The sequence below is a fragment of the Pyxicephalus adspersus genome, chromosome 4 (assembly GCF_032062135.1).
Source record: "Pyxicephalus adspersus chromosome 4, UCB_Pads_2.0, whole genome shotgun sequence".
Lineage (NCBI taxonomy): Eukaryota > Metazoa > Chordata > Amphibia > Anura > Pyxicephalidae > Pyxicephalus > Pyxicephalus adspersus.
Window position 1 is genome coordinate 54,778,440 of NC_092861.1, and position 17,172 is coordinate 54,795,611.

Here is a 17,172-nt window from a genome sequence, read left to right on the forward strand (position 1 = left end):
ATAAGGAATCAAGGTGACTCAAGGTAATGTTTGAATGGACTTAACTGTCAGCCACACTGCAGATGAATATTTCCAAACACTGCCATGGGTAGATCAACGTGTTTGTCTTTAAATGGATGCAATATTTATATATACAAAACCTTATCCTATGGGTCATCTAGGTGGAGGTAATTTACCTATGAGGGTGTGTACCAACTAATGATGCAAAAGGAAAAACTGATGATTAGTTTATACAGAACTATTTGGATACATTTATCATGAGTGATACCAGCTACTTCTATTGTATTTACCACTGAGAAGAAACCAAAAATGGATGGGAACAAAAAGACAGACACATGTGCTTTGATCAACCCTGGGGAGGACAATGAGATGGTATGAACTATGTGATAATTCTAATAATGTTATAAAATTAGTATTTTTTATTAAAGTAAATTGTATGTACTGTCACCCTATGAAGATTTAGTGATTTTTGTTTTTAAGGCAGCTGCCTACAGAACTGGAAGTCCAAAACTAGCTATCGAAAAGTGACAGGTAGAAAGAAAGCTTATGATTTATTGTCAGGCACTGCTAGATACCATTTATTGTGACTTACTAGACAGACACAGTTCTAAGTTTCTATATATGTTATATATATAACATATATATATTTAATGTTCTATATATGAAACTTCAGAGCAGCAAAAATCATTACTTTAGCACTATGCTATAAAACTTATGAGCACAGAAAAAAGAAAGAAAAAAGTGAATCTTCTTTACTGTCATATAAAATTGCAGAGCATAGAAAATAAGGAAAGTAACCATTCTCTACAAACTGAATGAGGTGGAAACTCCCTTACAACATCCTACATAGGTTGCATGATATAATAATAACTGTCTGTAAACTATTTCAGGATTGGCAATGACACATGGGAACACTTAGTTGTCTTACCTACTGATAGAACATGAACAAGAAGTGTGCTTGAACAGTGTGCTGAACATGGTGAAATTTAGAAGCATAGTTGAGGAAAATCACCTTCACTAAAGTGACTCAGTGAAAATGGGCTATTCATACTTAGTGTTTCATGCCCACAGTTTCACAATTGTTCCACCCATTGGCCTCTAGGTAATTACATACCTACAGTGTGCCCCTGGTGGTGACTAGTAGTTACTTAACATATTTTACCAGTCACCTGTAGTGCAAGCTTGACTTATTAAACAGGATTTATATAGCGCCAACATATTACACAGCGCTGTACATTAAATAGGAGTTGCAAATGACAAATAGTTATAGACCGTGACACAGGAGAAGAAGAGGACCCTGCCCCGAGGAGCTTACAATCTAGGAGGTGCGGGAATTCTCACACAATAGGAGGGTAAATATGTACTGACGGGAAGTAGTGAGGGTTTTAAGAGACAGAAAAATACAGGTAGGCAAGTCCGAAAAGTGTGACAATAATTGTGTAGGGATTTGAAGGCAAAGCACAGGAGCTTGAATTTGATTCTAAGGTGAAATGGAAGCCAGTGTAAAGATCTGCAAAGAGATGTAGCGGAAGAGGAGCGGAGGGAAGGATGGATGAGTCTGGCTGCAGCATTCATAATAGATTGTAGAGGGGAGAGTCGGGTTAGTGGAATACCAGAGAGGAGGAGGTTACAGTAGTCCAGACGAGAGATGATAAGAGAGTGTAAAGGAGTTTGGTGGTCTCAGGGGACAGGTAGGGGGGGATTTTGGAGATGTTGCATAGGTGAAAGTGACAGGACCTGGAAATGTTCTGAATATGGGGGGTAAATGAGAGGGCTGAGTCAAAGGTGACACCAAGACAACGTGCCTGAGTGGAGGGCCGAATAACAGTGTTGTTAACAGTTAGATATATGTCAGGGGGAGATCTGGAGTTGGAGGGGGGATGATGATGAGTTTGGATTTTATCCAGGTTGAGTTTCAGAAATCTGTCAGACATTCATGATAAGATGGCTGAAAGGCAGACTTGTCCAGTTATTTATCTTAAATTCAAGATGTTCAAGTTAAATATTGGTTTAATATACGGGTGAGTAATAGCATTTGGCTGACAGGATTTAGCAATAACAATCACATTTCTGCTAGTTCAAAAACAATATCAGCGGTATGGAATAACAATTAAATAATGTGTATATCCCAAAATATGTGTTTTCTTTGTAATAGTTATATATATTTTACAGAAATAAAAATGCAGAGACCTAAATGTAGAAAGATATTTCACTTTAATGGGTGGCATTTACACAATGAAAGGTTTTCTGTTTAAAGACAACAGTTACCTTTTTCCCATACATCATGCCAAAATATGATGTAAGCTAAGCTTCCAGAGGTCATGTTCCTACCAAAGTGACAATTGCATAAAGTTTGTTCTTTAACCAGCACCCATTACCCTGCTTATGTGCACAGCACAATTAAGTACTGTGTTATTCTTAAAACAGTACACACACCTTATTTACAATTAAAAAATGAAAAAAAATTTTAGTTTTAGCCTTAATTAGAATATATGTACAGTAATGCCACTGGAGCCAGACAATCACAGCTGTCTTTATCAAGTGTCTAAAATGGCTGCACAATAAAAGGATCTCAGTCCAGCTCAAGTGATTGTGTACAACCATTCTAGCAAAAGATGTAGCTGTCCTCAGCTGCCTTCTTGTCTGATTGGCTAGGCAATAAGACAAAGCTCATGTCATCATTGTATACATTCACTGAGCCAAGAACGCATGGGAGCCCCTGAAAATAGATGTTTTCAGCTAGCTCCTTGTGGGATTGCTTCTACACAATGACAGGAGCTTTGCTGCTCTTATTGTAAATTTGAGAGCAGCCAAAGGTCCGAAAAACTGATCTGAAGAAAGCAGAATTAATGAAGTGCCCTCTAGTGGTCATCTCCAGACCTGCAATCGTGTCAGACAAGGGTGTTTTGGTAGGAAAGTGCCAGAAGTAAATTATACGAGAAATAAAAAAATGTGCAAATGTGCAATCAGAACTTATTTGACCTTTGTTGTCAGACATGGACATGATGGAAACATTTGGGTTTAATAATGGTTTAATACTGGGCTGCATATTAAAAACCCTTACAGTTTATATAGTTTAGTGAATGCAATTAAGTTCTGCTGACTTCAATTATCTAATAATATACTATAAAGCAGAAATCATGTTTTTAAACATTTGTTGTGTTCATTAAACTAACCCTTGCAAGCTGATAATTCACTTTTGTAAGAGAACAGACAAAATTCTATTTGTAAATCTGCCCACGTGTCACAGGTATTATAGTATATTAAATCAGTATTCTTTGACAAAAAAAGTAATCATGCGACATTCCAGGAAGTACAGCATTTGATAAAACAATTATTAACCACCTAGCCAGTATGCCCGACCTTCGTACGGGCAAAAAAAAATGGCTAGGATGGTTAACCCCGTAATTTTGTCACATCCTTCAATTTAAAAAAAAAATTTCATGAAAAACAGTGGATCACTTTTGGTACAGAAATCTAGACCTCAGTGTAACGCTCAGGTGGTTAAAGCATATCTAAACTGAGAAAAACAAAAAGCCATCAGGAAGTATAGGTAATTGAGCTTATTTTTAAGAAGGGGAAAAGTATATTTCTTTTTGGTTCAAAGCTGAAAAAGTTATAGAGTCCAAAAGGGTCCCAATAAAAAAAAATAACTTTGTACATGACTGTACATGGACTAAATGTCCCAGCTAAAGCAATGTCTCAGTTTGTGAAAAGCCTTAAAAGCAGAAGCCATATAAACATACAATAACAAGACCAACTTTAGCTGTAAACTTTTCTTTAAATCCAATCATTACCCTGCAATATTTACAAATAGTGGGGGACTGGACGGTGAAATGAGAAGCAACACAATGATGAGCTTATATCTCTGCCTCATATCTCTGTCACTTTATGTTCTCTTGCTATCTACACATAAACTGATTGGCTTTTTGGGATGCTACTTCCTCTCACACTCCAACCTTGGTCTATAGGGACTTTAAGGGGCTGATTTTGGGTCAGGTTTAGGTACTTACACCACTTCTGTACTTACACAGTTAATGTTGTATTCTTGACCAAAGAGTTCCATTAATGCTGTATAATATTTAGGGACATCTAAAAATAAATAGGCAGAGTAATTATTATCTTATCACACAGTAAAAACATAACCTGCTGTTTTCCTTGTCTGCATTTGTACAGCCAAACGTATTGTGTAGTAGTTAGTCACATTCTAAGCTGCTTTAGAGGTTCTTCCAGAGTAGGAACTACCCCAGCATTTGTATCCACAAAACACACTTCAACCAAGTGTGAATGTCTTTGAACCACCCTGTTCTATCAACATAATTATATCCTTGGTGTGAGGAAGTCTGCACAGGTGTTAAACTGCATGAAATTACTTGGCTAAAGGTGTGAACAATTGGGTAGAGAGAATACACTTTAATTAGTGAATCTGGTGATCCAGCAAACCTGGAACGTATTTTAAAAATCATTTTCTATTTGTTAGCAAATGTTTTCAACATTTTAAAAACTACATTCCAGGTTTGCTAGCTCACCCAGCTGATAAAAGTGAATGCTTTCCAGGCCCATTAACACAACTTTATAGGTGGAAGACAGATTACATTGACGGCCCCTGTTCAGAGATGGTTGTTCTACTTTTACAGAAATAGTCTCTTTCACATCCCCGGCAAGCCAGTTCTTCTCACTGTATAAAATACATAACCTAAATGTCCTGGAAAGGATGTCTGCCTTCCTTCAGGTGTAGGATGGCCTGATTTTGGACAATTACATTTCCAGGGTCACATTGCATGGTGGTTAGATTAAAGTGTTTGTTCTGTGAGGATATCAATGTTAGGGGATTTCCTACAATGACCTGGATAAATGAGAACCTTCACAGACATATGGCGAAACTTGCTCAACCAGTTCGTTCAGAACAATACAATACTGTCTTTATACATTTTTAATTAGGTTTCACAAGCTATACTATCCATGGCCGTGGTATGAAACTGCTTCAACAGATACCAGGTTACTATTTCTAAATATCTCACTATTGTAGGCTTAATACCATTGTATGCATGGCTAATATAAAAATATCCTATAAAACACATTGGCCCTGATTTATTAAAGCTCTCCAAAGATGGAGAGAATACACTTTCATCAGTGAAGCTGGGTGATCTAGCAAACCTGGAATGGATTCGTCAAAGTAATTTGATACTTTCTAGCAAATTTTTTGAATCCTGGACCAGATCCATTACAGGTTTGCTGGATCACCCAGCTTCGCTGATGAAAAGGTATTCTCTCCAGTCTTGAAGAGGGTAAATAAATCAGGCCCACTGTCTCACATTTTGACATTTAATCTAGCTTGGTATGTATGTATGTTTTCTGTACCATCAGGTTCGGTTGAGATGCTTTTTTGGGTTGGTTTGGAGAGTAGAATTAATTAGGCCAGCATCAGAATATAGTGCTGGAAAAGCAATGTTTCTTTGTTTTTCAGAAAATTTGGCAGAATTTAGAAGTTTATTGGGGAAGGAGAAATTGAAATAATTGAAAAAGCTTCTTAAACCTCAACAGTCTTTAAAATTGTAACTGGGAGTTATTTTGTGTTTTGAATATGTTTTTTGGCAATATATGTTGCCAAGCATAGAAATAATTACTAAAAACAGTACAAAAATCAATATACAAACTTTAATTGTGTTTTTTTTTTATTTGATGCAGTTTTACATATAAAAATAGAATAAAAAGTAAGTAAATAAATAAAAACACAAACCCTTAATTTTTTTTTGTTTTTTTTTTTAATAATCTCATTATGTGAGAATATGAATGCTGATCAGACACTCTGCTAAAAAGTATACCATAAAACATGTATAAAACATAACAATAACTGAGAAAAAATAATGTCATAACCAAATTCTTCATTATAACAAATCTGTGTTGTCAATATACTGAGAGGGATGCCGATTATACATATATGAGTTATAAGTGAGTGAACTGATGAGTCTACAAATGTTTTTGTACATTTTGTCATTACATTTAATAACGTTAGACATTTACACATAAAGCATATTACTGGTGAAATATTACTGTAAACTTGTGTAAGCAAAACTTACATACAGAAGTAAATAAATGCTTACTGTTATACTGTACAACTAGGCGTTTGGAATATTTATATTAATTTTGATAATCTATTTTTAGTTCCTTTCCTAATTTGTCTTTGTAAATATTTTCTTTTTACTTCATGTACCAGGAGCTCCTTGGATTTAAATCAGAAACATGGAGGCAAGTTTTCTGCATTTTTGGTTATATTTTCTCTCTTGGCTTCCTTCGACTTATATTTTATTGGAAACCAGAGTGGGATGTATATTTCCATTGTGTCCCGTGTGATCTTGAAAAAGCTGACATTATATTACTCAGATCTACGGTGAGTGTTTTGCAATAGCATACAGTACAAAAATTTCCACCAGCCTTTAAATAGATGTAAATTACTCCTTCCCATCTATTTGCTGATTTGCTGTGACTTTTTGAGTTTTCTACTAAAGTCTAAACAGAAGAGACATGCACTAAGTATTATCAACAACCGAATTCTAGTTATTTTAAAAATAACCTAAAGGTATTACTTGTTTTTTCCATTATTTTAATAAAATACTATTTGCAGACATTTAGTCTGCTTTCAGTAGAAGTCATTGGTGATGATCATATAAACCACAGATGCCATCCATTGTACTTCCATAATCTTAAAGCAGAGTAAATATGAATAGTAATTATGTTGCACACAGTGCCATCTACTGGCTGATATAATAATGGCATTGAGATTGGAGAATGATATGTTTATAAATTCAAAAGGGTTACCAGCAGATTTCACCTTGCTAGGAATACCCAATCAAATGTAGATGAATTAATAAACAGGGATTTACTTTTAGCAAATACATGCAATTTTATGTTTGTGTATACAGTAAATAAATATATATATATATATTTATGTGTGTAGTATATCTAGTGCATACCAACTAAATATTTGGAATAAATAAAATAAATACATGTATTTTAATACAACACAAAGTAATGATTTTATTTCTTTAAAGGATGAGTTTAAAAATTACTGTAAGAAAAGAATATTTTGGATCCATCCATTTGCAACAGGAGACAAAGATATATCTGATCCATTCATGGATGGGATATCTGTTATTGGGAAAGCTTTAATAAAGCCAGAGAATAAGGTTAGTTAAATTATTTATTATCATCTCCACAGCAAAACAAACATATAGCTTTAGTAAATTACATGGAACAGCATAGAAGTTTACAAATATGCTCACAGAAATTCAAACAATTAATGTGTTTGTGAAACAATACTTGCTATAACAAACTTCTAATAAAATATAACCCATAAATAAACATCATGCCAATAATTGGGCAATTGTTTCTGTCTTGGGGATATCTATGTCATCTCCCCCTGAATGCTCTAAGGAGCTGAAACAATTGGGGACACTTGATCCTGTCTCATATAAATGATTTTATGTTTTATCTAAAGATATATTTGTTGTAGGTACTCCTCCATCTTCCCTATAGACAAAAACATGTTTTTTCAGTTGTGATCTTGCATGTAAATAATTTATTCACTTCTTTGCATTGGTCTATTTTTAGAGCGTGTAAAGCCCCTTCTTCTTCTTCATAGGATTGTAGATCCATTAAAATGGATTTATCTTTATTAGCATTGTGAAATACTATTACCAGCCTTGTTTTACACATATGTGCCTGAATTCGTATGTCATTTTTTGTGGCATTAATCCTGCATCTTCAATAAAAGATTTTTTTACTTACATGCATATTAGTATTTTCTGAACAGTAGGCGAATGCTTTGCCCATACATCCCTTACAATTCTCCTACTTAATATGATCTGAGAATGGAACATTAATATTATGGATTTCTATATAAGGACTAGCAGACTATTTTTATATTCTACAAAAAATAGTTTTTATGTTATTATTCCAAGTACATTAAAATTAATAATATTTTTACTATATTTTCTTGTTTAAACCATAGGTACGCTGCTTAAGAGTACAGAAAATTAGGTATGTTTGGAACAATTTGGAAAAAAAATTTCAAAAAATCGGGTGAGTTTAAACTACCTTGGGGACCAGGGGGACCATAATAAGAAATAAATAAATATACATGTTCTAAAGCCACATGTTCTAAAGCATTGTCATGTCTAAAGTAAAATGCTAGCCTTTCATTTTGTTCATAGCAGTTTTTGCTTCTCCTACAAATTGAGGCTGCTATTTGTAGTAACTGACTGATAGGAATAATGCAGGGATGGGATGGTCTTCTAACATAGTTTACTCAGATGAGTACCGTAAACTATTGTATTTGATTTATTGACTATACTATTATCTATTTACAAGGTTAGTTTCACAAATAGGCTTTTAAAAAAAAAGGATTACCAGAGTACTATTTATCAGCTAACCAGGCAGCAAAACAGATGCTGCTTCTCTTTTATTTGCCAGTTGAGTTGTCTGATAATGCAAAAGTTAGGCTTTGTTGGCAACATATAGGAATTGTATTGTGTGTAAAAAGATTTTTAAATCAACGTGTATATTGTGCAATGTATTAGGGCTGGGTTTTTCAACCAGGGTTCTGTGAAACCCTAGAGTTCTTCCAGAGGTTACTAAGGGATCCTTGAGCAATGAGCAATTTGTGCCTCCCAGGTCAGTTTAACTGACACCAATGACCTTTTTGGCTATCTGTATGGGTGACATTCTTCCCACTGTTCACCACACGTATGTACAGTGAGCTGTGGATATAGTAATTATAGCGGGGGTTCCCTTAAAATTTGGTTCAAGGGGTTCCCTCATGTTAAAAAGGTCAAGAAACACTGTGCTAAGGTGTCAGGTATTGCAATGTCTGTAGTTCCCATTATTCCATTGTTCTATTGTGTGTATTGTTAATGCAATGCAGGTTACCTGCAGGAGTACAGGTGCAGCAGCACAAGTGACCATGCATTGTGGTATTTTTCACAATCATAGAATTCTCCTCGTGCAAACAAACCCTCATGATGAGGAGATGTCCACTAGGCTTTAACAGTAGTCTTTAAAGTTACAGCCCAGAAATAGGAAAAGGGGTCTAATGTTTTAGCTGTTGCCTGAAAGGTATAAAGCAGATTTTCATATCTACCTCCAAATATATATTATATATTTTATAAATACAGAAGTGTACGAAGTTTGGTTTTACATTTTGTGTTTAAATTATGAAATTTACAGTACGATTCTGAATATGTTCTTTTTGTAGCATTTTAGAAGATAAATACTCTTGCTCAGATATACACACACATTTTGGTTCTGGTTTGAAACAAGATGAACAAGAGATCAGGTATGCATTAAACACATATATACACATATTTTATGTATATTTCAAACTTAGTGCTTTCTACTTTTAACATAAAATGTTTTATTTATAAACAGAAAACAAGTGTGTGGCTTTAATACAATTGATGTAGAGGTTACTCCAATCTTGAAGCTCCTTTTCAAAGAGGTGAGAAACAATTTAAAAAAAGAATAGTGTTGCCACATTAGAACAAAGCAATGTTCACAGAAATGAACAGTATTAATCATGTCTAAATGAAGTTGTGTGGCAGTGCACAACCAAGACAGTAAACAATGTTCATGTACAGGAATCAGAAGGTATTTACTGTTTTCCCTTCCACCTTTTTGCCACATCTTAACCTGCGAAGGGTATCTATGTTTAAAAATAGAAATGATAAAGATTGGTAAATGTTGCTCTAGCTATAAGATGTTCTATTCATCCTGTCATAACGCTTAATGTGCTGTTGATTACCAAAATGATTCCTTTTCAGCATTTACTCATCTAGAGTTTCATGGCCAAGTTATATAGTTCCTTATTTACAATAAAAGCACTTTGATATTTCAACTAATGTATAGTGTCAATAAAAATCACTCTATAGACAGAACTCCAAAACTAGATTGAATTAGTTGTAATTTAAACAAAAATGTACGAGGAGGTGCTGAGAAGTTACTGGCTTTGCCCCCTTCCAGATGGAATAGAAAAATGAGAGTCAGGGCATATGACAGCCTAATATCTTAGTATGTAACTGTGCAAATATCAGGTCTTTGCAATCCTAAAACTTTTAGTGAGAAGCTGTGATGGCAGAGGCACAAGCAAGTTTCATGTCGTTGGAGTTACGGGCTGTCATGAAGTTGTTTCTCCAGGGAAAGTCAGCAAAGGACATTCACACTGAGATGTCACAAACACAGGGGGAGAAGTGTCCTACAGCACTGTCAAAACCTGGATATCTCGTTTCAAGACTGGGCATTTCACCGAAGTGGGCATCCCCCAACCTCAACTGACCCAGCAACCTGTGATGCTGTCCATGAGCTGATTATTGAGGACCGGTAAATATCCACAAAAAGGATAGCCCAGATACTTAACATCTCATGGGAGCGTGTTGGGTTTGTTATCACCATTATCCTAGACATGCGCAAGCTTTTAGCAAAGTGGGTGCTGAAATGTGTGAACAGTGATCAGAAGAAGGAACGAGTTGAAGCATCCAAAGCCGTTTTGGCCCATTTTGAAGCTGCACAGGACTTTTTGGCTAGGTTAGTGACTGAGGATGAAACATGGCCCCACATTATAATTCATTAGTATTACGCTAACCTCCTGGACCAGCTAAAGGAGGCAATTAGGACAAAACGCCGTGGAAAGTTGACCAAAGGGATCCTTTTTTTGCAGGACAATGCAGCTGCGAACACAACCAACCTTGTGGCTGCCAAATTGAACACCCTGGGTTTCCAATTGGTCCACCATCACCCCTATTCACCTGACCTGGCCTCTTCGGACTATTATCTGTTCCTGAATTTGAAGAAACACCTGGAGGGGCAAAGTTGAGACCTGGTTTGCGGCCCAAGCAAAGGACTTTTTGAACGGTCTAGAAAAGCTGCAACTTTGCTGTACCAAGTGCATCAGTCTCAGGGGGGCATATGTTGAATAAATGTGTTATTTCATAACTCTGGCTGTCTTCTTTCTGGACAAAGCCAGGAACTTCTCAGCACCCCCTCCTATTAAGAATATAATGCAGGACAGATAGTGTACCTGATGTTAAACCGTAAGACACCATGCCAACCACAGGTACTAGATTTTAATAGATGCTTGGGTTTAAATACTAGAAGCTCCTGTATGACAACCCTAAAAAGTCCCAAATCATTTTCCTATGGATTGTACATGCCTCCTACAGTAATTAGGAAACATATTTGCAACAACTTCAATAATTTACTTTCATTTATGCCTTAAACAGGTTTTAAATCCTTACTATGTTTTTCAAGCCTTTTCATTGAGTCTTTGGTTTGCTACTGGCTATACAGAATATGCAGCAATTCTTGTTGTTATCACACTACTGTCCATTGCGGCCACAGTCTACACTCTCAGAAAGGTGTGTATATTCTGCTTTTATCATTGTAAATCTAGGTCTTTCCTGGGAGAACCATAGAGGTTGCTATTACTGACCTTACTATTTCAAAATGCCTAGCTGTCTTACTGTTCCTCTGACTTCTGTAGTTCAAGACATTGGGCCTGATTTATTAAAGTTCTTCAAGGCTAGAGTGGATGCATTTTCATCAGTGAAGCTGGGTGATCCAGCAACCCTGGAGTGGATCTGGTCCAGGATTGAAAACATTTGCTAACAAATAGCAAATGACTCTGAAGCAATCCATTCCAGGTTTGCTGGATCACCTAGCTTCACTGATAAAAGTGTATCCTCTCCAGCATTGGAGAGCTTTAAAAAATCAGGCCCATTAACCTATTATAGGTATGACTCAGTTAGTTTATTTGGAGAATTGTATAAACTTTTACTTTAATATTGTTATTGTTCTTGTAATATTTGTATATTTTCTTTTAAAGCAATCTGTTAAACTGCACAGGATGGTTGCATCTCATAACAATACAATGGTTACTGCTCTTAGACAAAATGGCGGTAAGTTAAATTATATTACCAGGTTTTTCCTAAAAATTGTGGGGAAGGCAAATGGGATCACTTGGAACAGGTGATGTAGTAAAGAAGGAGAAATAGAAAAAATGACAGAGATTGGATGGTAATTACACTGAGAACATATCTCTCACATCTGACATACAAACCTCTTTTCATACCCTAAAAAAATGATATACTTAATAAGCAGAAAGTATTTCTTGTGTGGCCTCTAGACTGCAAAGTTTTCTCTCATCTATTTTATTTACTTCGAAAAATCAAGACTTTTTTAAATTTTACACTCTTATCAAAAGATTTTCCAAAGGGCAAACACCACTAAATTAAACTTTTAAATACAACATAAAACCCCTATTTAGTATGTATTATTATCCACAAAACAACAATTTATGAATAATGTAATAAATTGGAGTTTACCATCCTAAAATTACACATTTCCTGCCTGTTCATACCAACATCAATTTGTTTATTGTATTTATTTGTATCTTTTGGAGGGAGGCAATGTTGTCACACAGACCAGTCTGTGTGACTGGTCATATAAAAACGTGCCTCAAAGTATTACTAATAAAATGAACAAAAAGTGCATATACAGGATTGAGTTATAATAATTATTAATATTTTTTCTATAGTTGTTGAAGAAACAGAATCACAGAATTTAGTTCCTGGAGATGTCATGATTTTGACTGGAAAAAAGTTTTATCTGCCCTGTGATTCTGTCTTACTAACAGGGAGTTGTGTTGTAAATGAAGGAATGTTAACAGGTATGGAATATTCTCTTATGCTTCTCCATAAATTGTGCATTTGTTCTTATGTTTATTTGTTATAAAGCATTATGTGATTTTAAAACAGTTGGTTATTAAAGCGGATGAAGGCTAACTTCCTAACAAAGAAACAATGCAATGGTTTGTAAGGTGCTCTACCTAGTGAATTCCTCCTATCTTTTGGAAATAGGAAAGAGGGACACTTTTAGCTCAAAGTATGGAGGCAAATGATAAACCGTTGCAAGGTCCCAATTTTGTGGACATTGAAAAATGAATATGCAAAAAATGATCAGTTAAGCTGACAAGTGCTTTCTTTAAATTACGTTTTTCAAATGACAAATGACTTAATTTGGAAACAATTTGGGTGAAAGGTTGAGTACAAAAAAATACATTCTAATAGTCAAATAATACAGGTTTTCTAGAGATGTATATATCCATTTATAAAGAGGGGCAATTGAGGAGGAAAGAGAGACCCAAGGAATCTAAAAAAAGGGACAGTTCGCCCAATAACTTTTGCAGGTGTTTTGCATAAATGCCCAACAGTCTTTGACAGTTACTTTGTTGGTGATTTCCCTGAGCAAAAATCTTTTAATTGCAAGGTATTTGCTGTTTCCTCGCATTAACTGTCCCTTTCAAAATTGAATCAGAACTTTGACAAAGTTAGCCCATATAACTTTCATATCAGTCTACTGTCATATGGTCAAACAAATATACCTTATTTGGTCCACAGCACATTATCCAGAAGGATTGGTCTTTGCCCATATGTTCAATGGGAAACTGTAGTCTAGCATCTTAATTACTTTCTATTATGTTTTATGTTTTTTTTCCTGGGACACTTTCCTTGCAGATAAAATTTTGTCCGTCTCTTTCTGATAGTAGATGCATGTACTATTGCATGAAACCATCAGCTGAATTTGCAGGCCAGTAAGTCCTGACATTATTCATTACTTTTCTTGATATTAAAAAGCTTTGTATTTTGGTTTTGATTTGAACACTTACGTGACAAGTATTCAGTATAAGGCTTTAAATATATTTTGTCCCACATCCAGAAATTGTTTAAACAAAATTACTTTTATTGCACTATATATCTTATATTATGTATGTTTATTTTATAGGAAATACTAGTAGTTTTCTGTACAGTACCACTAAATCAGTTCTTGCTGTTGTTAGGGGAAAGCGTTCCGGTGATGAAGACATCATTGCCAAATGTTGACAGTTCACTTGCTTGGAAGGAATACAGTGGAGAGGATTATAAGAGACATGTTCTGTTTTGTGGCACTGAAGTAATTCAAGCACAAAGAAATAATAAAGACTTTGTGAAAGCTGTTGTCTTAAGAACTGGTAAGAAAAAAAATGAAAAGGTTAAAAATGTGTGTAAGCAACAACATACCCTTGGATAAAGTTGACATATCGTCATCCACTCTACAACATCTTTAAAGCACAACCAAACACAAAGTGGTTTGGGTTTTTGTAGAGTAGACCACAACATGGCTAATACTATTAAGCTAAATTGAAACAAACAAGGCTCATACTCCTAGAGTTTTTATTGGAGATCAAAACAATCTGAACAGTAAACATTTAGAACACTTTGGCAAAATAGTATGTCAATGTGTCATATCTAAGTAACACATTAAATTTAACTTTATGTAATTTTATATATGTTTACATATTTTTTATGTGATTACAAAGTAAGACTTTATCCTAGTTATTAGTAATAGTCAAGAAAAAAAGCAATGCATGTATCAAAAATTTTTTTTAATACATTATATGACAAAAGGGTTTTGATGCTTAATTTAGTTTATATTGAAATGTATGCTTAATATATGTTATACAAATTTGAGATGCTAATAATTATGAATATTTCTGAATAATGCAATTTCATCTTTAGGATTCAACACAGCTAAAGGGGACCTTGTTCGATCTATTCTCTATCCCAAACCAGTTAACTTTAAACTCCACCGAGATGCCATCAGGTTCCTAATTGGGCTTGTACTAATTTCATTGGTTGGAGTGATATATGTTGCCATTGTGAATACAAAAAATAATGTAAGTTTTTGGACACATATTTAAAACTAAATAATTCTTGATATTATGCCTATCTGGACCAAACAGCCTATTGCACAGTTAAAGAAAGGAACAAGTTCCACAACTGACCTGATCTAAGTTCTACCTTTTGAAAAATACCATATGTGCTGTATATTGTTACACACGCACAACCAACAACTGTAAATCAGGGTGGCAGGATATATACAATACATATGAAATCTTCTTTTATGTAGGAGACCACTGTTACATTATAGAGGCGTAAGAAGAATGAGAAAAAAAGGGAGAGGGAGAGTGTAGGAGAAATACAGCTCAGTTTTTCTCTACATACCCATTACATCACATTGACAACAAACATTCAACTGATTTGCTGCATCATAATGGCAGTCCCAGTGGCATGCTCGAGTATGTGAAAGAAACCCCAAAAATTATGTTGGCACCCTTGTAGCACTCCCATTACCATCCTGGTGTCCTGAATACCAACACCACTCATGTTCCTTAGTGCTGTGGCTGCCCCACATACTACTTCTGGTCAGCAAACACAGTTCTATCTGGTACAGCCTGCCAGGGATTTACTACTTCAGGTGATGGTTCCTTTATACACCAGGAGGCTGCCTGCCTTAAAAGCATTGAAAGTCCTGGATTTAGTGTGTATGTGGTTAATTTGTGTATGTTTGTGTTTGTTAGTGTGTGTTTAGTTTATATGTATGTTAGTTTATGTGAGTCACACACCACTGGGCAGGAACATGACCTGGCAGCTGCATAAGTGAAATATAAAATAAAATAAGTATATTTAATGGTCGTGTTGGAATCTGGAGTACTCACCAGGAGATTCAAAGCAATGCCAAAGTTTGATTAAAGCAATTTAGGAAGTAAAGGGTCATATTGTGTTAGTGATGTATTAGAGATGATTTTATTATGGAAGTTGTCTGAAGCCTAAATCACAGAGGGATAAAAACAAAGTTTCAAACCAACAGTAATATACTGGAATTAGGAATAATAAGTACTGCTTGCTGCTAATAATAGTAGTATGTGTATAATAAGTTGCCTCTGGCTTGATCTTTCAAATGTGGCTGTTTCACAGTAGCTGTGCATTAGTAAAACCGTTGGAAAGAAACATAAAAGAAAATATATAAATAAATGAGCCCCTGTATGCAATCCTATTGTAGACCTTCTTAATGTATATGCAAAAATCTCTGAATGCTGCAAATTCTTTGCTTGATCTTTTGTAGGGTTCTACAACCTACACTGTCCTTTGGTGTTTCCTTCTTGTCACTGTCAGCATTCCAGCAGCTTTGCCAGCCTCCCTCACAGTTTGTATATTGTACTCACAAACAAGACTAAAGAAAAACAACATATTCTGTTTAAGTGCACAGAGGATTAATATGTGTGGTCAGCTTAACATCATCTGCTTCGATAAAGTAAGTGGTTATGGACAGAACAAACATAGAAGCAGAAGTCATTCTATAATCTATATTTTTTTAATTTTGTTTCAATTGTTATTATTTTTAGGCTCAAACAGTTTAGTGCAGTGGTCTCCAACCTTTTGCAGGTCGCGGACCACTAAATGCATGGACTTGGGACCGTGCATATGCGGGGAGTTACTCAAAGGGGTAAAAACTTCCCCCAGAGTGACGTCATAATGCCAGAACCTACTTACTCTCCCAACACAATATTGAGCCTGCGATGGGAGAGTGGGCGGGTTGTGTCCAGAGATACAAACAACCCACCCCCCCAAGCCTGCAATCCGTATGGAAGACATGGTTGGCAGCTCTGGTCAATGCGCCCCCCCCCCCCCCAAGTGGACCTCTGTTTTAGAGTATAATTTTTGTTTATTGTATGAAATTATTATTTAGAATTTGTTTATTCAAATTCAATTGTTAATTCTTTCCAAGCAGAACATATGGGGGTTTGTCTGAGAAAAGTAGCTGCTTATATCACAACCTATTGTTTTCCAGTCCCTCTATATTTCCCAGTTTATCAGGTTTGTTTCATGTTATCATGTCTATCATGTTTCATCAGAAATTGGGCATTCTGCATTTATTAGAAATGCAGAATGATAGATAGATAGATAGATGTGTACGAGTGTACTATGTATAACAAATAATCTGACACTCCATGTAATGCAGACAGGTACCCTAACTGAAGATGGCATGGAACTATGGGGCATCGTTCCCTCAGGAGGAACACTGTAAGTTTACTCATATACACATAACTTTATGTTTATGAAAGATGTTTTGCACAGTACTGTTTCTTGGTATTTCATTATATAGTTTTGGGTACACAGATGATTCATGGCGTGTTTGTGAATAGGTGAATAGTATGTTTGCCCAAAAAAAGTTGCTATTTATGCTCAAACAGCACTGTTTTTTTCATTCCTCCATACCAATTTATGAAAGTGGTAATCAGCT

The 17,172-nt window shown here is 35.4% G+C and overlaps 1 protein-coding gene across 1 annotated transcript in view; it reads left to right on the plus strand.

The window, feature by feature from the left end:
• Positions 1 to 309: 309 nt before the first annotated feature.
• Positions 310 to 17,172, plus strand: part of LOC140329767 (probable cation-transporting ATPase 13A4) — a 38,276-nt gene continuing 21,413 nt past the window's right edge. The window contains exons 1-13 of the mRNA XM_072410158.1: positions 310 to 372; positions 6,218 to 6,391; positions 7,053 to 7,187; positions 8,012 to 8,082; positions 9,254 to 9,334; positions 9,427 to 9,496; positions 11,274 to 11,408; positions 11,876 to 11,948; positions 12,587 to 12,718; positions 13,889 to 14,059; positions 14,607 to 14,764; positions 15,994 to 16,182; positions 16,891 to 16,952. Coding sequence (XP_072266259.1) covers positions 310 to 372; positions 6,218 to 6,391; positions 7,053 to 7,187; positions 8,012 to 8,082; positions 9,254 to 9,334; positions 9,427 to 9,496; positions 11,274 to 11,408; positions 11,876 to 11,948; positions 12,587 to 12,718; positions 13,889 to 14,059; positions 14,607 to 14,764; positions 15,994 to 16,182; positions 16,891 to 16,952 — 1,514 coding nt within the window. The remainder of the gene's footprint in view (positions 373 to 6,217; positions 6,392 to 7,052; positions 7,188 to 8,011; positions 8,083 to 9,253; positions 9,335 to 9,426; positions 9,497 to 11,273; positions 11,409 to 11,875; positions 11,949 to 12,586; positions 12,719 to 13,888; positions 14,060 to 14,606; positions 14,765 to 15,993; positions 16,183 to 16,890; positions 16,953 to 17,172) is intronic.